Genomic DNA, 25,422 nt, shown 5'->3' with positions numbered 1-25,422 from the left:
ATTTTTATCTTAATGAGTTGTGGAAAGGCTTTTGAAAATTATGTTGTATTCAGTCTGACCTCTGAATATAAAACTGTAAAGAGTAACTAATAACAGATATTAACAACTGTCAGTAAATCCTCTTTTATAGGCAAAAGAGTTGATGTTATAAAGTAAAATCCAAATCAGGGTATAGAGGAGACTGCATTTGTTGGGATACATTATAGCACCCCAGGGTTGCGGGGGAGGACATTGTTAACATCTGGGATTCATGTTACCCTTTGTTTTTTAATCTGATAGAGATTTAAATATTTTTCCACCTTCAAATCTCCCGATCAGCCTATTTAGTAGGGGGGGAAAAGGACACAATTGCTTTTTACCCTTTATGAGCACACATGAAAACCTCTGATCTGTTTCATACCTCTCAATTTGCATGACCATGAGGAAATTGAAACCTAGAGTTAAATGACTTGCCTGGGACAGACAGCTCACTAGTTTCTGCTCTAACCGGAGACCTTCTACTGATATCACTCAATGCCTTGTTTTCTATTGCTGGTTTGATACACAATCCTCTGCTTTTAAGTCGTAGCAGCAAATGGTGTTGTCTTCTCTACACCACTTTATCGCAGGTAATTCCCAACCCCACGTCTTTTTTTCCCCCTATTGGAGTTGCATGGTGTGAAGTGGATGACTGCAGAAACTCAGGTGGAAACAATCCTGGGGGAGTAGTGAGACTCAATTCACCAGGGAAAAGGCAAGCATAAGAAAGATGTCTTGTGAGGAGCAAACTCTGTATGTAAACATGATTGTGTACAAAGTTCCTGGTGTTTGGGAGGGTATTGTAGTTATTTGTGAAGCTGGAGAAAAATCTCTTCAGGAAAAGAAGAAAAAGTCAGTACAAGGGCAATTTTTCTAATAGATCATTGGCTTTCAAAAAGTATGCTTTTTGTTTGACCCATAGGCGTACATTTCATTGTATAAAGAAAGAAACATTTGAGTTTTTCCTTCTCAGACTGAAGGATGGAGAATTATTTTAAGAGTAACAGAAAAGAAAAAAAGAAGGGTACCTATCAAACTTAGGGAATACTTGCTCTAGAAATGTATGAACTATTCCCATAATACAGTACCTCTTCGATTTAGAAATGACGTGTGGTTAATAATTCTAGTTAGTGTGACTACTCAGATCCTTCTATTTAAGATAATAAATCAGAAACTTAAAATGCCTAATTGTTTACCTAACAACTTGCGCTAGGAATTCTAAAAGAACTGAATTGTTTGAAGAAGCTTTTTTTTTTAACATAAATAAACTGAAGCTATTTTTACAGCCTTTAGTTATGTTTTTAAAAAAGTTTTGCACTCTTGAATGTTTGTGGTTTTTACAGGGCACTTAGACTATTTGATACTGTCTTCCGAGTCTTTTTTTTTTTTTTCCTTGGGTTATGAGTGTTCTTCTTAATCCAGATTACCTATTGTTACACTGAATGTGCTCTCCAGGGCGCACAGGCAACTGCCCGAATGGGGTTATAATTCTTGTTTGTCCCTGGGCGCTTGCCAGCAGGGAGTAAGGCATTATGGGAAGCAGTTTCTTTACCTTGCACAACAGGTGTCTTTGTCAGTGCACCTTATTCAGATAACAGTGTGGAAGCACTGAGTCACTGTAGCAAAAAAAAAAAAAAATAGAAAATGGTGTTGCAATTTAAATCGAAACCTTCTGGTGCTAGCAAATGCATGAAGAGGTTCACGCTATCTTTAAAGTACATCTGAAAAGATAAGAAGGAATTTGAAAGGTATGAACTGCCTGATGGCCTTATTAATATCTTGTCTCCTGATTATTATTTGATTTTTGCTGGGTTAGTCAATGTTAAGACAAATGTGCTAGAAATTTTTCTTTAGCAAAAATAATGATTTTAAGACAAAGCTGCATTGTAGAAAAAATTGAAAAATGCTTTACTGGATCCAACAAGGATCAAACACAGCTTGAAGCTGTTTTAATCTTGAGGAGGATATATTTAAAGTATTGCATTTTCTGATTAAATAAGCCTATTAGACCTGTTTCGGTTTCCTAGCAATGAGGAGTCCCTTTCCGTGTGTGTGTGTGTGTGTGTGTGTGTGTGTGTGTTTGTTTGTGTGTGTGTTCAATCTAGAATGCTGTAGCAATTGCAAAACTCTCCTAATCACTTTTAAATGGAATGAGGTACCATTTGAATAATGTTGTTAATCTAGGTGAAGATAATGTAGAATGACAAGGGGAAAATAGACACTACTGATCTCATTCTAAGTTTTGTTTTTTTTCCTGAAAAGCAAAATGTTAAACAACATAATACTGCTGTTGGTAATTAGGACTAAAAACTCCAACCACTATCTGTCTTTGATTGTAGACAGACATTGCCAAATTGATTTCTAATTCTAACAAACAATGTTTCTCATAGAACAGCAATGATATAAAAAGCAGGAAATAGCTTAATTAGGAATATTGAAAAACAACTATTGGAGGAGCTTTGTCAGTCGTCTCTCCTTATTTATTTGCTTAATACTTTCCCCCTTGATATTAGTATACATTATATTGATATACCCTGCTAATTTAAGCCACTATGTAAGGATTATGGGCAACTTTCAGATGTTTCATACAGGCATATATATTCAGGGTCCTTTCTGGTCTCCAGCTGTTCTTTTAAAAAAAAATTTCTGCTGTTAAGGCACCAAGAGTACCTGGCTCTTATTCTGGGAAATTAAAAGAAAACTAAGTTTAAAAATAGAAGATAAAGCGAACTTTTATCTATCAAAGAAGAATAGTCAGTTTGGCAGTGAAACCTTAATGTTGCTTTCTGAAAACAACAGAAAACTAAATTCTCATAATCAAGAATTGTTTAAAATATTTGTGTTTTTTCACGGGGAGAAGGGGAAATGATTATTAATTGATATGGCTCTCCCTGTTTCATTTTTATATATTGTGACACTTTTTTTTTAACAGAAATACTCTGAGGGGAAAAGACTTTTTTTTTCATTCTTCAGGAGATTATTTTTTAACAACACCAAGAATTCTATAAATTCTGCAAAACTAAAGGTTGCCATCTATTTATTTTCTATATGAATGTGGAAAAAAAAAGCAATAAGAAAACTCCTGTTCCAAGAAGAAAACTCCTGATATAATACTGAAGAAGAAAAACTATTTAAAAAATCTAATTACCAAAGAACAGACTATAAATCGATTGTTTTTGTTCTGTTTGTTTTGCTATAAGACATTCCTCAGTAGGAAACTTTTTAAATTTCTTTTTTTGAAGTTTAAGGACAATTTTCAAAAACTGAAATTCCAGCTGCTGTTAAGAATGCAAAAAGTGTTTATAGTGTACACTTCCTCCGTAGATAAGAGACCTCCCTTAGCCTATTGGGGGTGAGTTCTAGACAAGCCTGTGATAGCTGCTTTTTTCTTCTTTTTTTTTTCCTTCTGGATTTTTGATACTCCACCCCCTTACATTCAGGTGGGTGTGTGCATTGGCTCTGAGCTGCAGTAGGATTTTTCCTTGGATAGTCTGGTCTGGTGCTGGGACAGCAGCTGCTGCTGTGGAAAGACCAGCTGGCAAGATGATGGAAGAAATCTCCATTATGGTAGCCTATGACGCCCATGTTTTCAGCCAGCTGCACGATGAAGACTTCCTCACTAGTCTGGTGGCCATCAGCAAGCCCAGGTCTATGGTAGGTGGTGCTTTGCACACTACTCTGGGGCTGTTTCTCTTTTCTGATATGATAGTTATACCCGTGTAGCAACTGAGGCATTGCTTCCTGAGAGTTAAAATAGAAACATTACTTTTGGCTTTGTGGTATAAGTTACAACAAGATCTATAGGTGTTCAGTGATCTGTTTACATAACTAAGCACTATTATACATTAGTATAACATTAAACATGTTTTAGGAGTCATACTTAGGATACTGCTTTCATATGTAGAAAGGTTGGTAGGAATTTTATAGTGCCAGGTATCATTTTGTCTCATGTGTTTGCCTAGTATGTATTTATGTGATTATTAGATGAGAACAACCTACATTTACAAACATGTAACTCAACCTTTTAGAAGTGGGACATTTTTATCAGTAGGCCATAACGTCAACTATCTAAAAAATTAAATAGCTTTCAGTCTTCATATTGTTACTAAGAAGAATTGTTTTAAAAATAACTTCTAGTATAATTTTAATTTGCATTTAATATATATGTTGATTTACTCTTTTAAGGGCTAATGTAAATGTCTTAGAATAATAGAAAATGATGTGCTTGCAAGTTTGTTTCTTCTCTTTCAGTATCATTCATGTAATAGCTATTGACTTTAAGATACCAGCCATCCATACCTTTTAAAACAAACTTTCCTAATTATTGTTGTAATAACCACTTACTCATAATATTTCATGATACTAATTACAAGCATCAGAATGAAAGAGTATATCTTAACAGTTATCTTAGTGGTTTGAAGCCATACTTTTCTATTTTAGTCCTAAGAACCTATAAAACAATATGGTGATTTCTGAAAATAATAAATTGAAATGAAAAAGTAAAGGGGAAAGTCATAGATTGATTTTAAAAGATTTAAAGATCATAGCAACCAGATACAGTGTCCAATGTTGTTTAGATGCTAAATTGAACAAATTATAAAAAAAAATTTGCAAGATAAACAGAGTAAGTTTGACCACTAAATGTGTACTTAATGATATTAAGAGAGTTATTCAATTTTTATATGCAATAATGACATATGATTCTTAAAATGAATGATTTAGAGATACGTTTTGATATGGTTACATATGAAAGATCTGCAAAGAGTCAGTGATCCAGTAGAAGCAGTTGGTAATGTGGATGAGACTAGATGCATATATCTTGATAATCGTTGAAACTAGGTGATGAATACATAGGATTATTTATTCTCTCTACATTTGTAGATATAGGTGCAGTTTAAAAGGATCAGCAGGACCCTCCCCAAAAGAGCAAAACCAAAACAAATAAAAAACCAAAATATGCTTCCTCCAAGTGTTTATTAATATAGAAACATTTAGCCTATTGCATCCTTTTCCTACATGATTTCTAATTTTATGATTGTATACATTATATGGGGATCATTGTCAACCCTTAACCACAATGTATACATATTACATGTACACATGCACCAACTCAGTCCATGGTTATGGATAATCTTTAATTTTGTTAACAACTAATTTCTCAATATTCCACTTTAAAAAGCGATGCAAAGAATTCAGAATCCTGTTTCATATCTTTTTGATGAACCTGTCAGAATTCTTGTAGTGGATAAGCTGAGTCTTCACAAACTTGTAGGCATTTTCTAGGCCAGAAGGGAGAAGAAACAAAACAGAGAGACATAAAGTGGCACAGTGTAGAAGTCAGAGGAGGCTGGAGAGGTGGACAATGACTGAGTCATAGGTAATGTCTTATGCTCATTAAGTACAGAACATTATTTTTTTTTAAAGGTTTACTTATTTATGCAGACACAAACTAGAGTGTAAGCCAGAGGTGCGGGGATGAAAGGATTCACCAGAGAGAGTGGGGAGCCGAACAGGCAGATGTACCAAAACACACTGCTGAGGGGAGCATCAGGCGAGACAGGAGAGGTCTGCTGCACCATGTGGGTAGCTCCCTAGCCGGCTAGGGATCGAACTCATGCTTCAGTGGCTGGCGATGGCTTGATAGGTCTGTCCTTAACCCCTGTGCCACCAGGGAGGCCATAAGTACAGAACATTATTAAGTGGTACATGTCCATGTGCACATGTGTAGGAATGAATGAGTGAATATTAATGTGTTTATCAGGAACATTCTTCCATTTGTAGGTTATATAAATATAAAATATATTGATATATATTAGCTTTAGATGCAATCTCAGCTCCTCCCATGGAGGATTCTTATTCCCAACCCCGGAGCTTATATAAAATGTAACTGTTAATATGGAAAACCTCAGAGGTATGACAAGGGCAAAAAAATTGCTCTGTATGCCAGACTTTTAAATAATATGTTTTGAGTGCAATTACACAACTTTCTGGAGATACATAGTTTTCTTTATAAGATTTACAATTTTAGAGTTGACCAGCAAAGTCTTTTGAAGGTAATATTTGGTTTTTGTTTCCTGGAAAAGTTATACTGAAAGTGTTCTAAGATAAAATATTTATCCTTTCCATAGTATTATTTTGTTTTGTCTGAGATGAGATACTGAGATTTTAACAGTATAAAATAAATTGCCTCTCAACCTGATTTATTACTGTACTCTAAAGCAGATTACATTCTTCTAAAATTTTTTTGCAAGTTACATTCTTGCTAACAAAATCATCTTTGGGTTTTAGCTTGACTATTACAAAGCTTATTTAGAAACTTTCTTAATACAGTATTGTTTAGATATTCTGTAATTGGACTATTTCATAATGGTATCTTGCTTCTTTAATCACTTTCAGTTCAGTATTTTTAGTGCGGATTCTGTGTCTTTTCTTGTCCCTAAGTTGCCCTGTGGCTCTTTGACATTTTTGATGGAGAGTCATAGTAAAAAATACATTGTAAACTTTTAGATACATAAAACAAAGAAAATTTGACTAGGCAATACTGTTGCTACCTGTGATGTATTCACCTTTATATGTGTTCTGTCTAATTGTTTAAAGACTGGTTATTAGAGAATTAAATTGATTTTGGAAATATCTTGATCCACATTTTGAAAAATATGCCTAGATTTACTGAAGGGTTTTATTTATTAAAGGGTTAAAATGAATGATTGTGCATGAAAATTGTAGACCCTTTTACACAGATCCCTTTAGACAAATCAGGTAAGAAAAAAGGATAAAGAAGTGAAGCATAACTTCTCTTGCTTCCAAACCATACACACGTATGCGCGCGCACACACACACACTAGCTAATTTTTTTTTAAAAGATTTATTTATTTTTATACAAGAGCTGGGGTACCAGCCAGAGGCACGGGAGGGTGAGAGCATTCACCAGAGGCAGAACAGGCAGACAACAGAAATACACTGCTAAGGGGAGCAGTGGGCATGACAGGAGAGGTCTGCCGCACCATATGGGATTCTTGCTGGTGTGCCGGGATCGAACCCACTCTGCAGAGGCCACAGACAGCTTCACAGTGTGGCGCTCAACCTGCTGTGCCACCAGGGAGGCCCACAATAACTAATTTGTATTTACTAAGCTAAACTAAACAAAAGCTAAGTCACCATTAGCAGAATTTAAGAATGGAAAAAGTATGAATAAGTTGCAATGTAAGGTGAAGATCTGGTATAGTCAGAATGACTACCGAAACATTTACAAAGGTACCTTATTGGTTACAGTATTCCTGTTTCCCCTTAAACCCACAAATTACTTTTTTTCTTTGGTTATTCACTCACTTACATTTTGAGGCAAAATTGTACCATACTCTCCCCAACATACAAAAGCATCTGAAGTGCTTATCGGTGGAATAAGAAAAGCTGAGGGTAGGAATCTGAAGTGCCCCTGCATCAGAGCCTCTGTCTCTGACTGGCCAGAATTCCTCTCTACTGTCTCTGCCATTTCCAGTTATTTCTAGTTATACTGGTCTCAAACTAATAATGGGGGAAAATATCACACCTGTTACATTTATTATGCGTTCCCAAGGGTGATTTGAATATATATTTAAATTCAAGATGTGTAATTTAAAGTTCAAACAGTGAAAAAGCATAATAGCCAATACATATTCTGGCAAGCTCAGATGTTTCAGTTAAATATTAATTCATTTTCTGTTGAATTATTTCAACTTTTAATCAATTAAGTGGTTATGAAAGGAACATTGCTTTACAATGTGTGTTAGTAGAGGCCAGTATGTAATAATACGGACATGTTTGGGTTACTGTAAAGCACCAGATATAAATAGAATATCCTTTTCTACAAAGACTTCATAGTCAGGGAGAGAAGCAAAATAAATATTTATGGGGTTGATATTTGCTAACTTACAGTGGAACAAAGTAACAGATAATTACCACTGATTGAACAGTGTGGGAGAAGCTTCCAAGGAGGCAAAAGTATTTCAGTTAGGCTTCGAAAGCTGACCAGGTGCTTGCTTACAGTAGAAGGGGGCCAGATCTTTTTGACCTGGGAGAAATAGAGGGGGAGAACAACTTATGCAAAGGCTGTGAGCTTGACTGTTTGGGGAACTTTAAAGCTACATAGCCCTCTGTTCAAGTTTTATATGTCTACTTGCTGGTAAATGAATTTCTCTAAGCTTCTGTTTCTTCATCTGGAAATGAGAAAATAACACTCAGTCAATGGATGGCTGTAAGGATCATATGTGAGCACTTATAAAGTATTTAGCACAGTGAAAGCCCTTACTAATTGTCTCCCCTGGAATAAGGAAAGGACTATTCAAACTGGAGAAAGCCCTAAAGGAAGGAGTGGGGTAAGTAGATAAGTGATAGGGATGTGGAAGAATAAAAGGGGTGGGCAGAAAGAGAAAATGGACTGGTGAGTTACCGTGATGAATTACTCTGTTTGATTAGGATATCAGTCCTACAGGAAACTTGAAGCCCTCTGCCCTGGAGAGAACCAGAGGACATCAGGTTCAGCCTCAGGACAGAAGAAAGATAACGTAGAATCAATAGACCAAACCATCTGCTCAGTAAATGTATCAATTATTACAGCAATAATCTGTCAGTAATAGACTGAGAGGTGTCACACTGCCTATGTGGAAAAAAAAAAGTTTAAAGGGCATTACAACAATGCAGGTAAACAGAAAAGGAGTTGACTCCTGATGATGACAGTGTGAATAAAGAGATTAGTCACACTTGTTGGCTACTTTTTGCCTGGGTAGATACACTGCTGTTACTTAGGAAAAAGTAACAACTGAACTATACCAAAAATCTAAATGATTGAGATTAGTTAAAAATTATTACAGGCCTCCTACCTTGCATTGGAAAGATTATTCTGGTGTCAATTGAATAGAAGAGATGGTCCATTCTGCCTTTACCTGTTCTGCATCTAGAAATTCTAGGTCACCCTGTCACTCTAAGAGACTTGTTTGTTCAATTGTTAGAATTCTGTCCATGAACAAAAAAGCCACTTACCTATTCTACCATGTCTGGATATATGTTCTTAATTGACAGATACCAAAATAACAGCCCTCTGCCAGTAGAGGAAGGGAGCTCTTTTGGGGAGCTACCGTTTCTCTGTTCTATAAATGGGAGATGAGGGTAAGCATTTTGAAATCACTTCCTCCTTATTGGGTTGGCACATAGATGTCCCCTAGCATGCCAAAATAAAAAAAAAAAAAAATCAGCCATTCCATGTGCTAGAGATAGGGAAAACAATAAAATTAAAGCATTTTTTTTTTCTGAATCTTCACTGGATAAGCATTTCAAATATTGAATAGAATAAAACATTACATAAAACCAATTAAGATTCATACATGAGTTTAAAAAATTTCACATCTGAACTTTTTTATTCTCATTGTTATTGAACATATGTGTATTTCGGCAGTAGTTCATCAATTTTAATTTAGTACAGGGAGCCAGATCTTCCCTCATTTGGTTTATCAGTTCTAATATGAGTTAAGGTTCTTAGGATTGCAAGTAATAAACTCTTGAGCTATCTTAAACAAGAAAGGGAATTTATCATATGGACAACAGGGCGTGTTCCATTAACCTCCAGGTCAGCAGAGCTGGTACTGGACTCATGCTGACAAATGTTCTCCCTGTCTCTTGCCATCGAATTAACTTCTCACTTCAAATCTACTTTATTTCCCTTTCTCCCAGTTCTATGCTGCTGCATTCCCATGGCTATATATGGCTGCCATATAACAACTAGGTTTACAGTTCTGCAGAAAGTTAAATTGGTACTCAGGAATCAAAGCTCACATTCTTTGGAGTTGTGCCTTGAGATTCATTTCCTTTCAGATTATTTTCATTTTTCTTCTTTACCTACCACAGCACTTGTCACATAGTGTCCTCAGTTGATAAGTGTTCTTATGAAGGGTGAAGGGGAGAGTATGGGAAATAGAGATACTTTCATAAAGACCTGAGCACTTTTTTTTAAGCATTGATTTTTAAACTTTTACACTCTAACTTTTAGTATCTACATGGTTTCAAAATTTCAACAAATATAAAGTGGTATCCAGTGAAGTTTCTCACCCATTCCTGTTGTTCCAATAATGTTATTAATTTTTTAGAGTCATCCTTCTGGAAATATTTTATGTAAATACAAGCAAATTTGTATGTAATCTTTCCCCATTTTTACAGAACTTCTCGTGTCCTATTCATGTTCTGTGCTTTGCTTTCCTCATTACTGTGTGTAGGAGATTTTCCTGTGTCAGTACATGAAATATTTTGTGTTCATTTTACAGCTGCATAATATTTCATTGCATGGATTTCTATAATTTGTTTAGCCAATATATGGATAGGTAGGATTATAGGATTATTTTGAGTATTTTGCTACTACAAAATGGCACAGTGAAACATTTTGTATATCATTATTCACAATGTGTGAGTATAGCTGTAGGCTGAATTCCTAGAAGTGGGATTGTTGGGTTAGAAGATGTATCATTTTACCTACAGCAATGTGTATCTATGCCCATGTGAAGGTGGAATCTTTCGTGTAGAATGCTAAGAAGAAAATAGGTATTGTTCAGGTGATCAGGTAGAGGAGAACATGTTTCACGTAAGTGGAATAGCATTTTCAGAGGTACACAGGAATGAGAGAGGGGTAACATGTCTGGGAATTTCAGCGTGTTCCAGCTAGCTCAAATGTGGGATGAAAGCAGCCAGAATTGTAAAAGCATTAGAGCTGGTCATAAAGGGACCTAGTTTTAAATCTATAGATGGATGAAATGATGTGATTACATTGATTAATATATATTGCATAAAGGAGAGCTGATTGTATCTATTAATGAAGCTTGCAAAACAGGTCTTGTCCTTAAAGATCTTCTTACATCTTACAGGTTTTTATTTTCATTATTGACTAAAGTAATGTTAACTATAAAAAATCTGAAAAGACCATAAAAATAAAAATGTAACAGATGAGATTACTCATAATTGTACTACTCAGAGTTTCTCCTTATTCAAAACTATTATCCTTAAAACAATAAAAGAAAATAAGTTTATGAGTTAGGCTAGAAAATACTAAGTGGTTTCCACTTACTAATAGATTATTATAATTCCTTCTAGGAAGAAAAACTGGTATGCATTTCCTGCATAAATCACAACATAATTGTTAATGTAGGCTATATAATGAAGGCTCTCTCTTAAACACATGGATGTCTCTTAGAGACATAAAGAACTGTTTTGTTTTTGCTTTCTGTGAAGGTCTTACTACATACCTTTTAGGTAGATCCCAATGATGTGCTGCTTTTTCTCTTTGTGACATTTCACCGACAGGTAATTTTTTAGTCAGCTCCTCAACAAATAACAAACATATAAAATGTTTAGAAGAATGGTAAGTTTCAGAAAGCTGGCCTCCTTGTTCATATTCAGAAGTCCTTTTGTGAAATACTCCTAATATTATTAATAGCCTCGTATTTCTCTTGTAGGGGCATATTAGAATAATTTATGGCAGACTGTTCTTAGGGTTTGGGGATAGGATTTGAAAAATGTCACCTTCAAGTCACTAGTGCTATTTGAACACATGTCCTATTGCTTCACAACTCCATTAAGATATCTTCAAATAATTTTCCCTCATTAATTACATTCTATGAATTTTAATGGAGAAGGGAGGAAGAGCCCACATGGGTTTACTGAGCTATCAAGGTAACCCAAGCTGATAGGCAATAATTTGGATGGTTTGGGATTCAGTATCTCCCTAGAATACATGTTATGTCCTGGAGTCAGCATACTTTCTCTTAATACTTAAAATATGACTCTTAGTTAGATATCCCAAAGCTCCTTAGTGCCCTCCAACCTAACAGTCACACTTGTGTTAATTTAATTCCCATACATAAAACAATCATTTTTATTGCTCCTCCTTTAAGGTGCAAATTGCTTTCTCTCAGATGTAGACTGCTCAGCTATTTTTTTTTTTTTTTTTTTGTGGGACCCCTGCCGGTGGCCAGGAATCTAACCTGTGCTGCAGAGGCTGTGGGCAGCCTCACAACCCAGTGCTCAACCGCTGCGCCACCAGGGGAGGCGCCTTCTCAGCTACTTTCTAATTAAAGAGAAGGAAATACATCTTCTTTGTAGAGTATTAGTGTCATTTGTAAGTATGTAGTCTAATTTGTCATTAACATGAATTCCTCAAAGACTTGAAAAGCAAGGTTTAACTTAACATTCAAGATTGTTAAACAAAAATTGTTTTCAATGACCAGGCTTCCCAATGATGGAAGTGTACAGAGATGAGAATACTAGAGGAAGCTGAAATAGATCTAGAGATATTTTATCCAACTGAGAGGAGCATGACTGATTTGGCTAGACTCAAAAGTTCATTTTTCTCCCAGGAGGGCTTTTCAGGAAGTGAGTACTGTTTATAATTATTGATGGAAGTGGGACTCTTTGTTCTGCACTTGGTGCATGAGGGTTGTTGGGGCTGTAACCAGGGGAGAAAAAAGGTCACTTATTAACAGGCACTTGTCAAAAGATAAGGACTTTTTCTCAACCCTTATCAGGTCAAAACAGATATTTCACCAATTAAGTAAAAGGAGTAATTGAATGAAAGTTATTCATCTCTGTTCATTGGAAAAAAATAGAAACTTCCATATAGTCTCTTCAGAGAATAAAATATTGAAAATACTTAAAGACTATATGATGTGAGATGATAGTAGTATCTCATAATACAGTCATTTGTCTCCTCTCTTAAATAGTCTTCAAGAGGAGAACAGAAATAAAAACAATGTAAAACAAAAATGTTAATTCACTTCTAGGATGAAATGAAGATATTTAGCCTATTCAGTCTTTTAATATATGTATACTATGTTGGTATGTTGAAACTACTTGAACATTATGATTATAAAATCATTCTGAATTTATACTGAAAATTTCACTCACCTGTGATCTATTTAGACCAAATCTGTAGGAGTCAATGTGCTTCTGGCTAGAGGAGCCTGAACTCAGCTGTGCCAGAATAAGTGTGATGATGACTGTGTGATGACAGTATTGCTGGTATTGTACTCATCCATCTTGCTCTTCTTAGAGCAATGGGTCTCTGGGACCCATTGCTTATACAGATATTGGTCTCTTAGAGAATTTCACATATAAATGTAAAATGCAATTGCCTTTGGTGTGTTTGGTACCTTTTCAAAGGATAAGAATTATTTGCTTTCTTGATTCTGTACTACATATTTGAAGATTGGAAGTAGGAGTAAGAAGTTAATATACTCACAAATTGAGATAAAAGAGAATGAACATAATGTGGAACATAAAATGCACAGTCCTATAGTGTTATAACCTGGGTTTCATCTTAATAACACTAAAATAAGCAGATTAAAAAATGTGTTACTTTCAAAATTAAATTTAACATTCCTTTTTTTAAAGCTCATTTAATCTTCACAATACCACTAAAAATAAGAGATAGGTACAGATTTTTAGGCTTACTTTATAGATGATCAAATTGCTGAAGCACAGATTAAGTAATTAATTCAAGGTCATACTGCTTGGAAGCAGTAAAGTCAGAATTTTTTCTTTTAAGTTGAGGTATAATTGGCATAGCATTATATTACTTCAGGTGTACAACTTAGTGATTCAATATTTTTACATATTACAAAATGTTCACCACAATAAGTCTAGTTAACATTCATCACCTTTTATTTATTTTGTGATAGAAATTTTCAAGATTTCTCTCTTAGCAACTTTTAAGTATACAATACAGTATTACCTATAATCACTATATTGTAAATTGTATTTTAGGCTTGAAATTTGACAAATTTATTTTATAGCTGGACTTCTTTCACCCACTTTACCCACTCCCACCCATCATCACTGGGAACCACCAATTTGTATCTATGAGTTTTTTTAAAAAAAATAACCCACATATAAATGAGATCATACTATTTCTTTTTGTCTGACTTACTTCACTTAGCATAATGCCCTCAAGTTCTATCCATGTTGCCTCAAATGGCAAGATTTCATTCTTTTTATGACTGACTAGTGTGTGTGTGTGTGTTTCCTTATCCATTCATTCATTGAGGGACACTTAGGTTGTTTCCATATCTCAGTTGTTATAAATAATGCTGTTATAAATAATGAACATGGGGGTACAGATATCTTTTTGAGTTAAGTGTTTTCATTTTCTTTGGATAAATGCCCAGAAGTGAAATTGCTGCATCATATGGTAGTTCTATTTTTAATTTTTTGAGAAACCACTACACTGTTTTCCGTAGTTACTACACCAGTTTACAGTACCACCAATAGTGCACAAGGGTTCCCTTTTCTCCACATCCTGGCTAACACTTGTTATTTCTTGTCTTTTGAGAATACTCCATTTCTACAAGTATTAGATGATATCTCATTGTAGTTTTTATTTGACTTTCCTTCATGATTAGTGATATTGAGAATTTTTTTTGTATACTAGGCCATCTGTATATCTTCTTTAGAGAAACGGCTTTTCAAATCTTTTGTCTATTGTAAAAGTCAAATTGCTTTTACTTCTGAGTTGTATGAGTTATTAATTTTTTTTAAAGATTTATCCATTTATGCATACAAGAGCTGGCGTACAGGCCAGAGATGCAGGGGGTGAGAGGATTCACCAGAGACAGAGCGGGGAACAGAACAGGTAGCCTGACTAAAGTACACTGCTGAGGGGAGCAGCAAGCAAGTCAGAAGAGGTCTGCTTTGCCATGCAGGTTGCTCCCTGGCCGGCCGGCGATTGAACTCATGCTACAGAGGCTGAGGATTGCTTCATGGATGGCGCAGTGCTTAACCCCTTGCGCCAGCAGGGAGGCCCATAATATACTTTTAACATTAAGCCTTTATCCAATATATGATGTACATATAGTTTCTCCAGTTCAGGAGATTGCCTTTTCATTTCATTGATGATTTCCTTTGCTATGCAGAAGCTTTTTAGTTTTATATAGTCCTACTTATTTTTTGCTTTTGTTGCCTTTGCTTTAGCTGTCATGTAAGACAGTCTCAAAATTGTTATTGAGTGGCATTGTGCTTTGTACTCATCTTCTTAGTTATTATACGCAATAGTCCTTTATTACATAATCCTTTGGTTATCAGTACTCTAAACTTTTCAGCATTTCAGCAGTTTCTGAGGAATATAATAAGTTAGATATTAAATCTGTAGTTAGAGTTTCCTTAATTTTTGAAGTATGGATCATGAAGGTGAATGATTGCTGTAACTATAATTGACACTGTTGTTATCGCTTTCAGGTATTCGGATATTAATGTGAACTTGCATATCTAAATTTCAGGTCACACATTTGTTTTTGTGTTCTGTACATGGAAAGGGAATCATGTTCAATTGCAAGCATATGTACAGTGAATAAGTAAACCACCTACCAGTTTTTCCTACTTTGAATTTCACTGATTGTGAGGAAGATGTATGCTAATGAGGGTGTTATTATTTAAATATATAACTTCTACCATCTGACTTGAATCTCATTTTCAGCCTATTTATTCCATTATGTCTGTGAACAAAAGCTGAGTACTTATTGATATAATGGGGAAAAATTTTAATAGTCCAGAAAGTGATAATTTAGAGGATCAGATCCAGATACAAAGGTTCTTTATATTAAAATTATCTTTGGAAATTTTCTTAAAGGAAAAACAATTATATCGAGGCAATGTTTTTTGCTGCATGTTCATCAGATTTATAAAAGGTCCAACATAAAAAAGACTAATTATAATAAAGTAAAAATCAAAATCAACAAGCAACTATAAACCAGAGACACACTGGGGGTGAGGAGGGAGTAGGATCAAAACAAAGGGGAGATGGGAATTGTATGGGGATTATAACCAAGATGAAAATGCATACATTGTGCAAAAATGAAAAATGATGTAAAAATATATAAAATTTAAAAATAATAAAAAAATAAAATATATATTGGGTAAGTGAAAAAATAAAAAAAATATATAAAGGGTCCAACATAGATTGATTTACAGAATAAGGATCCATATTATCTGGCTGAGACACTATCTATGTAATGCAGTAGGGCTAAGGATAGCACATGAGATTCAGATGCTTAAGAATTCTGTAGAGTGTAACGTGTTAATAGCATTTAAGGGCTTTATTTTTAGCAATTATAAGCTAATTTAATTTTTTGTAAAACTGAATATTAAGTATTTATCAAGTATATGGTCTGTGCCCAGTAATACAGAAGAGAGCAAGATAAATGTGGTTTCTACCTTCATCGGCTTTATAGTCTATCAGACAAATTGGATATTAAACAAATAATCACACAAAATATTCATGAATTTTGTGAAGAGAAGGAGTTATAAACCTTATGGAGACATACAGAGAACCAAATCTAAATTTGTAGTCCCTAAGTGCTATGGCAACATGTAGGGAGAAAAAATCCAAGTTAGGTATCAGGAAAAACCTGAGAGATGAGTAGGATTTAGTGAGCTGAGAGAATGAGGGGAAGAGGGAAAATATTCTGAGAGAGGAAAAGTCTATTCTAAGTCTCAGAGGTGAACAAAGGAAGAACTTAAATGGATCATCGATGTTGGGTAAGGTGAGCAGGGAAGGGTTTTAAATTAGACTAGAGAAAATAATAGCCCCCAAATCATGAAGAACCTTTATAGTTGTGGTAAGGAAATTGGACTTTATGCAAAGGGTGAGTTAAAACTGTTTGAAAGGTTTGAAGCAGGGAAGACATTTTTACAGCACTGTCATAATCACTAGGCTAATGATTTAACCTTGGCAATTCATTTAACCTTTCTAGTTCTAAATTTTCTCATCTTTAGAGTGAGAGAATTGGATTAGTCCTTGAATATCAAAGATCTCTAATGTGAATGTAAGCATCCTCAAAGTAACATGTCTAGAGAGAAGTAACAGTATATCTCATCTTCTCTGCTCTATTATTTTTCCTTTCAGATTGGAATGTAAACTTTATCATGAAGCAGTTTACTCAGTATATTAGAGAAAGACAACTATGGTGTGTTTTTTATATCATTTTGTCATCATAAAGTTAACATGTTTAATGGAAATTTTTTTAAACATAGAAAGTGAAGAAAAAGGAAATCATAATTGGAGATGCCATGATATTAAAACAATTGCAATAAAGCAAGAGTGGAGGGTTCAGTCTGGTAAAACTGGCCAGAAATCCTATAATAAGGGATGTGGTTCTTCTGGGAAAGGGGAATTTTGGCAATACTGTAATTGTCTTCAGATTGCTGAAGGATTTTTGTGTGCAAGTTGAAAGAAAATGCAGAATCATGGTTAACAAATAGAGGCTGTTCGAGATACAGATTTCAATTCAGTGTTGGAAAAAAACATATTTAACAATTAGAACAGTTCACCAGAAACTTAGTGAATTCCTCTGAACGCCTGATGTTTCAGTAAGTTACTGCATATATTTAAGCTGTATGTAGTCACTTAGCGATATTACTGAGGAAATCAAAGTATAAGATAGGAAGTTAAAAAAGATGAATTTTCATTCCATAATTGAGTTTTATTCTTTAATCTTGATTCATTGCCATGTTTTAATGAACACACAGTTGCTTTGAAGAAATAATTGAATACCTGCTTGAAAATGAAAAGCAGTTCAAGCCTCTAGGTGTCTTGGCTTTATAGAGATGCCTAACGTGGTTAACATTACTCAGGAAGTAACAGAGTAGCAATAGCACAATTTAAATTTAAACTGCACATGATGACTCCTTCTATTATTTGGGCTACTTTAGTGTACTGGATCTCTAATAACTATAGCTTTCAAAGGAACATTTCATTATGTTTAAAGATTAAATAATATAATATCAGAGGACTAGTCAGATTTTTTGGGCTTTATACAACAGGTATCAACTGGGACAGTTTGACAAAAAAGAAAAAATTGCCTGAAAAGCTGTGTGAGGTTTACAGGATTAGTGAGAAATGTGTGGAGTAGGCTTGACTGACAGGCATATACTGGGGGTGTCACACATCGGGGAATTTTGTCTGAGCCCTGCTGTTGTAGCATTAGTGAACCTCCAAACATTCTGTATCCTGTGCTTAACATTCATGCTTAACCAGAAGGAAGCATCTGGTTGAGAATGAGACCACATATCTGATCCTACTACCTGTGCAAACCCTTCAGCTTCTCTAATAGAAATAGCAGTGGGAGGTTGGAACCAAGCTTGCTAGAAGCCAATCCAGATGGAAGATGGAAGTGTTCTATACCTTGGTAAGGGCTCTTGTTACTCAGGTATATGCACTTGTGTAAAGTCATTGAATGGGACACTTAAAAATTGTGTATTGTAGGAGTCTTAACCAAAAAGATGGAAAAAAAACAAAAAAAGAAAAAAACTCTAATAATTGATGTACATATGAATATTTAGGTAGAAGTGCCCTAATGTCTGTAACTTTAAGTGCTTCACAAAAATAAGTTGGACGGATGGACGGACGGACATCCGAATGGATGAATGGATGGATGCATGAATGGCTAATACAGCATATAGCCAAATTGGCTATATATTTGTATATATGATATACAGATGATATACAATGCTATATATATATGAGATATACAAATGATATAGCATTGTATGTCATCTGTATATCATATATACAAATATGTAGCCAATAAAGCAAAATGTTAAAGGCAAAATCTTGGTGAGGAGTTAAGTGAAGTTCTTAATTTTTTTCTGTTTGAAAATTGTCAAAATGAAATGTTGGATGAAATGGAGAGGTAGGAACACCAACAAGAAAGGGAGAAATTGGATTTTTTATATCAGAATCTCACTAAAAATATCTCCCTCTATGAAATTGTAATAATTGTTAACCACTATGTAATTTAAATAAAATAAACAGGTCTTTCACCAAAATAATATATTGATTAAGTAGTCTAATAATCAGTAGAACTGAACAAAAGAACTGGAGAAGATTCTGGATGAATGAACAGAAAAGAAGAATAGTTGTAATACAAAGTATTTGTCTGCTTCCACCAAGCAAAATTATCCTGCACTGGGGATGATATTAAAATATATAAGATGGATGGACTATACAATATATGGTATATAATATAATCCAAAAAATTCCATCACTCTACAGTAAGTAGTTAACCAGTTTTTTCACAATCTTCCTTGCTAACCCCAGTCATCTTCAAATCTGCATTGTCTCAGTGGATTTATCTATTCTGTATATTTCCTGTAAATGGGGACATACAGTCAGTGACCCTTTGTATTTTGTTTCTTTCACTCATTCAGCATAATGTTTTGGAGGTCCACCCACATAATAGCACATACCAGTACTTCTTCCCTTTTTATTGTTGAATAATACCCCATTGTATATACCACACTTTGTTTGGCTATTGTGAATAGTGCTGTAGTGCACATGAGTGTTTAAGTATATATTTGAGTTCTTGCTTTCAATTCTTATGTCTATATCTAGGAGTGGAATTGTTACCTTTTATGACAATGCTTTTTTTTTTACATTATTGAGGATCTGTTTTCCACAATAGCTGAACCATTTACATTCCCACCAGCAATGTCTAAGAATTCTTATTACTCTACAAGGTCACTAACATTTTCTGTGTTTTCATTCTAGGCATCCTAGTGAGTGTGAAGTGGTATCTCCTTGTAGTTCTGATTTTCATTTCCTTAATGACTAAAGATATTCAGCAACTTTTCATGTACTTAGTCATTTGTGTACCTTATTAGCTATTTGTATATCTTCTTTGGAGAAAAGTCTACTCAAATCCTTTGCCTATTTTTTAATTAGGTTGTTTTGTTGTTGAATTATAAGAGTTCTTTATATATTCTGGATTGCAAATCCTTCTCAGCTATGTGATTTGAAATGTATTTTCCAGTTGTATAGAATGTCTTTTGACTTTCTTGATAATTTTCTTTGCACAAGAGTTTTGGGTTTTGTTGAAGTCCACCATATGTTTTCTGTTGTGTCACAGCTATTTTTACTTGATGTGCACACCATAAAACTCATAAAACATCAATTTAAGAAAGCAAGCCTTCTGGTAATTTTATAATGAGTACAGACTATTCAGTTGAATACATGTAGAATAATATAATAGCTAAGCTGAGTTTCAATTCCAATGAATTGAGTAGTTTTGTTAGCTTCTCTAAGCATCATCTTTCTGTGAAAAAAGGTTCATTTCCCACTAAAGGATGTTTTATTATTTTAAACTAATGCTTATAGAACTGGAGAATGTATTTATAAGACTGTGAGTTTAGGGCCTCCCCGGTGGCACAGCGGTTGAGTGCTGGGTTGCGAAGCTGCCCGTGGCCTCTGCGGCGCCGGTTCAATCCCCGGCTGCTCCCCGGCCACCAGAGGAGGGTCCCACATGGCGCGCAGACCTCTCCTGCCGCCCGCTGCTCCCCTCAGCAGTGTACTTCGGTCCTTCTGCCTGCTCTGCTCCCCGCTCTGGCTCTGGTGAATTCTCTCACCCTCCCGCGCTTCTGACTGTACCCAGTGCATGTGTAAACAAAAAACAAACAAACAAGCAAACAAATAAAGAAAAACATGCCTCTATTAAAAAAAAAAAAGACTGTGAGTTTATTATTTGATTGATAATGATAATATGCTTTATATTAGAATTCAATATGTTGAAAATAATGCATTCAAACACTGTTAGAATGTAATTGACTGTCATATTGTTGTTGTTTTTTTAATAAAAATAAAAGCTTCCTTGCTGCTTTTACGATTCTTCTAAACTGCTCAATATGGAGAACATGACTGAGCAGGAAGAGATCCTTACAGCTTCCAGACATCAAGTGGTACTTGCCTTGATGGTGTGCAAAGGAGATATAGGTGACTCTGGACATACTAGCCCAGAACAGAGACTTATTTTATTCCAAATATCTCTGTTTTCCCCAGAGTTTCTATGTTGAACTGATTAGGCTCAGGATACTACAAAGAGCCCTTCTAAGTTGGGAAACTTCCTCTTATTGCTGATACATGGCATTCATAGTAGCTCCTCTCCTTAGCAGCCCTGTTTTTGCTTTGTAAATCTAGTGAATAAATAGGTAAGAGATGATTTTTGAAATGTTAAAATATAAATTGAGTCAAGTAAGCATTTGTGTTTCTGTGAACTCATTGTTTAGATAAAATAAAAGATGTAAAAATTTGGTCAGTGCCATTGTCCAAGGCTAGCAGGTGTTAATGAGATATTTGGCCATTTGCTCCATATTCAGCACAGATGATTATGTTTTGTTCTCCAGATGTTATTGCTTTTCCATGGCAGTAGCCAAATTTATCTCACAGAAGAGACAGGGCAAGAGAATATGGAGAGATCAGCTCATATCCATTATCCTGGGAAAATAAAGATATGCCTAAATGATTGGATACTTGTTTCATCCTTGCATATGCTGAATTGTGCATTTATAAATGACAAGGGTGTACCATGCCTTGGAGATATCAAAAAAAGCCAGATATGTCATCTTTGATCTCAAGAAGCTTCAGTATTTTCAGAAAAGAATACACCCACATTTAGAAATGTCTTATGACTTAAAAACAAGGCATAAACACATGCAGGTGAATAGGGCACAATCAATCTGTTTGCAACAGTGCCAGCCGGGTCTAACCAGATCAGTTTATTTCATGTGGAAAATGTATGTCAGCTTAAGAGTCCAGTTAGTTGAAGTTAGCTGTGAATTTTGGGCTCTTCTAGATTTTCAGAAAAAAGATCCATTTAACATAAAATTTACTTCTGATGTGGATGTAGTCCCTATGTTCTTTAATCTAGAAAACAATGAAAATCATTGGGATAGATGCCATTTTAATGGCATTGACTTCTTAGCACTCTCATTTCCATTGTCATTAAGCAGCACAGCTATTCAAGGCTTAATTATTGCTACCAATGTCTAAAAGCTTATATATCTCTGTTAGACTGGACTGTTGGCTCGAGGTAGTCCAGAGTTCAGTCTCCATAATTGTTTTCAAGAGCCATGTGATAAAACCATGTAACTGTGAGGGGGTTGATTATTTCTTACAGTGGTTTTGCTTGCATATCAGTGCCATGTGGGTATGGTGGCAACACAAACCCTGCTGTTTCTAAAGATAGAAAGGTTTTGGTCCTATGGACTGACAGTCAGGACATGCAGTTTTTCTTGTCTTTCCTGAAGAGCAACATACCTTTTCTTGAGATCCAATCTTCCTGATAAAGTAAATATGTTTACTAAACTCTTACTTTGTGGAAATTTTGCCTGGCTTACCCCAGTAACTTTTATAGTGGACAAAAACCTTCTGACTTTCCACTCTCTTCTATTTGCTTACCTGTCACGGTTCTATTTTAAGTCAGGTGGTAAGTAAGTAGATTTCTAGCTTCTTTATCTAAATATTTTTTGTACGATTTAACTATCTTAAAGTTTAATTGGAGCAACTTGGGAAAAAGAAAAAGGATAGATTTTTTTATAGTACTCTTTTATTGCCAGTATTTCAAATGAAAAAGACTGGCAATTCATTCTCTCAGAAGATAAGTCTTGACATTTAAAAGATTGAAGCAAGTTACAAAGCTTCAATAATGTTCCTGAACATTCTTTCAATACAGATATATACTAGTGTCCAGGATAGATTTCCTAGTATATTTATCTATAACAGATCTTAAATATTGAAAACAGAAGTTGCTGCATGTATTTTTTAATTAGATAAAAACATTCTTCTACCTGGTCTGCAGATAGCTGTAGCCTAAGTTACCTCGCAGTTGACAAATGTTGAGCAGTGAACTTGATTCTTCATTATGATTTATAAGTATTTTCTCTGAAGCTGAGACTTTTATTTTCACTAGTGAGAAGCAAAAGTTTTTAATTTAACTTAATTTTATTAAGATTTATTTATGCATACAAGAACTGGGGTGTAAGCCAGAGGTGTAGGGGATAAGAGGACTCACCAGAGAGAGTGGGGAGCAAAACAGGCAGATCTACTCAAATACACTGCTTAGGGGAGCAGCAGGAGAGGCAGGAGAGGTCTGCTGTGCCATGTGAGTTGTTCCCTGGCTGGCCAGGGATTGAACACGTGCTGCAGTGGCTGGTGATAGCTTTATAGCGTTGTGTTTAACCCCTGTGCCACCAGTAAGGCCCCCCTCTTTTTAAGATTTATTTATTTATCCATACAAGAACTGGGGTACAGGCCCGAGGTGTGGGAGGTGAGAGGATTCACCAGAGACAGAGTGGGTAGCAGAACAGTCAGACTGACTGAAATACACTGCTGAGGGGAGCAGCAGGTGAGATAGGAGAGGTCTGCTGCACCATTTGGGTCAGCTCCCTGGCCGGGAACCTCAGCCTCATGCTGAAGAAGCTGTGGACAGCATCACAGTGCTGTACTCAACCCCTTGCACCACCAGGGAGGCCCTAATTTTATTAATTTAATTTGCCAATTTTTTTAAATCATGAATTACATTTTGGTGTCATATCTAAAAAATCTTTGCCTAACCCAAGAAACAGATTTTCTCCTAGCTATCCTCCTAAAAATGTTATACTTTTAGCACTTACATTCAGGTCTATGATCGATTTTGCTTCCATTTTCTTGAAATAGTATGAGGAATGGGATTACATATTTTTTTTTACCTGGGGATATCCAACTGTCCCAGTACCATTTGTGGCAATGATTATTAATTCCTTCATTGAGTTTCCTTGTCATCTTTGTTGGAAATCCGTTGACCATAACTATAAGGGTTTATTTCTGGATTCTCTATTCTGTACCATTGATCAATGTATCTCTCCTTCCTGACTAGATTTTTAAGACTGTCACAGTAATATATGTGAACTTCTTGCTTTGTCATCCAATCCAGTCAATAGTCGCACCTGATATAATCACTTCATATGGAAACACCACTGAAGAGCATAATGCAGGAGCTTAAAAAAGTGATTTATATTTACAGGCCAGATAAATATATAGAAGAAATATGTCAGTCTATAAATAGAAAGATTAAGCATTTGTTGTCTTAGAGTTTAAAAATGAGACCTAAACAGATAGTGGCTTAAACAACGAAGATCTTTATTTTTCTCTTTCAATATCAGTTCAAGTGCAGTCCACAAATTTGATGGGGTGGCTGCACTGAGGGACAGGAGCCCAGATTGTGTTGCTCCGCTGTCTTTGGGCATGTTGCCCTGACTTTGTGGTCACATATATTCACGACCACATTTTCTAGGTCCTTTTCTAGTTGGAGAGGTGGATGAAGATAGAAGGAAAGGATGCCTCTTCCTTTGAAGGATGTTTCATTGACCTGTTCAAACCATTTCTTTCACGAGAGTTTGTCACTGGTCACACCTAAAATGCATTGGACTCATAACTTTAGCTAAAGGCAGTGTACCCAGCTAAACTTAAGATTTTAAAAGACAAGGAGAGGATGCATATTTAGAGGTAATTAAAGGTGACCCCTTCGTTATGTTTATATATAGTTATATTTATTTTATGTATAGTCATTTATGTGATGTATAGTTATATTTATACCTCGGAAGATGAACACTGAGCACATATATCTGAGGCACTGTTGTGAAGATTGCCTTCATTGAAATTTTTAGAATTTAATAAATGGGGAGTGGGGATGGGTGCAAAGGTATCTTAGTTTTATGACTTAAAAAATTTGTTTCAGAACTGAAAAATCTTTTCCTATTTTTCAAACACTATCACTGAATAGCTAAGCTCTGCCTTTTGCCATTTTCTAAGCTATCTTGTTTTAGTAATTTTTCACTTTAAAAACATTTATTGAGTACCTGTCACATGCCAGGGACAGTACAGTAAATTGTCTATATCCAGAAATGTAATTATGTTTGGCCTTGGACAGAGAGCACATAGAATATCCTAAAATAGTGTGGTTTGAATAATAGTAAGAGGCTTTTATAATGTAGAGCCCTGTTATGAAGTAATTGTGTTTTGAAGGAGCCCAGGACTGGAAGCAAAGAGATTTAAGTATATGTCCCAGATCTGTCATTCATCAGGCAGTCTGTGAACTGACCTCAGTTTCTGCATATTTTAAAATGAGAGGATTGATTATATCCTTTCTATGGTCCCCTTTGTTTCTATATTGCTGCAATAACTCTGATGTCTATAATATACATATATATTATCTATAATTAATATATGCCTATGATTAGCTCAGATCATCTATAATCTATATTTCTAGTTTATCTATTGCAAACCACCCCAGAACATAACATCTTAAAATAACAATGACCTTTCATTATTCTAACAAATTTTGTGTGTAAAGAATTCAGACAAGGGCCCCCCTGGTGGCGCAGGCGGTTGAGAGCTGCACTGTCCACAGTCTCTGCAGCACGGGTTCCATCCCGGCCGGCCAGGAGAATCCCACATGGTGAGGCAGACCTCTCCTGTCACACCTGCTGCTCCCCTCGGCAGTGTGTTTCTTCAGTCTGCCTGTTCTGTTCCCTGCTCTGTCTCCGGTGAATCATCTCACCCTTCTGTGCATCTGGCCTGTACCCCGG

At 35.4% G+C, this 25,422-nt stretch overlaps 1 protein-coding gene across 6 annotated transcripts in view; it reads left to right on the top strand.

Annotated features, from left to right (window-relative positions):
• The window catches only part of RABGAP1L (RAB GTPase activating protein 1 like), a gene marked incomplete at both ends in the record, with an annotated part of 493,888 nt that overhangs the window by 412,137 nt on the left and 56,329 nt on the right, over window positions 1–25,422 (top strand). For 2 of the 6 annotated variants that reach the window (XM_084251374.1, XM_084251371.1), the window contains one exon: window positions 3,395–3,672. The exons of the other annotated variants lie outside the window; for them this stretch is intronic. In XM_084251374.1, coding sequence (XP_084107500.1) covers window positions 3,562–3,672 — 111 coding nt within the window. Of the gene's footprint in view, window positions 1–3,394; window positions 3,673–25,422 lie in introns of those variants that run through there. 6 annotated transcript variants of the gene reach the window in all.

The sequence above is a fragment of the Talpa europaea genome, assembly GCF_964194135.1.
Source record: "Talpa europaea genome assembly, chromosome: 12".
NCBI classification, from domain to species: Eukaryota; Metazoa; Chordata; class Mammalia; order Eulipotyphla; family Talpidae; genus Talpa; species Talpa europaea.
Note: the sequence above shows the minus strand (reverse complement) of the source record. Positions and strands in the feature narration are given on the sequence as shown.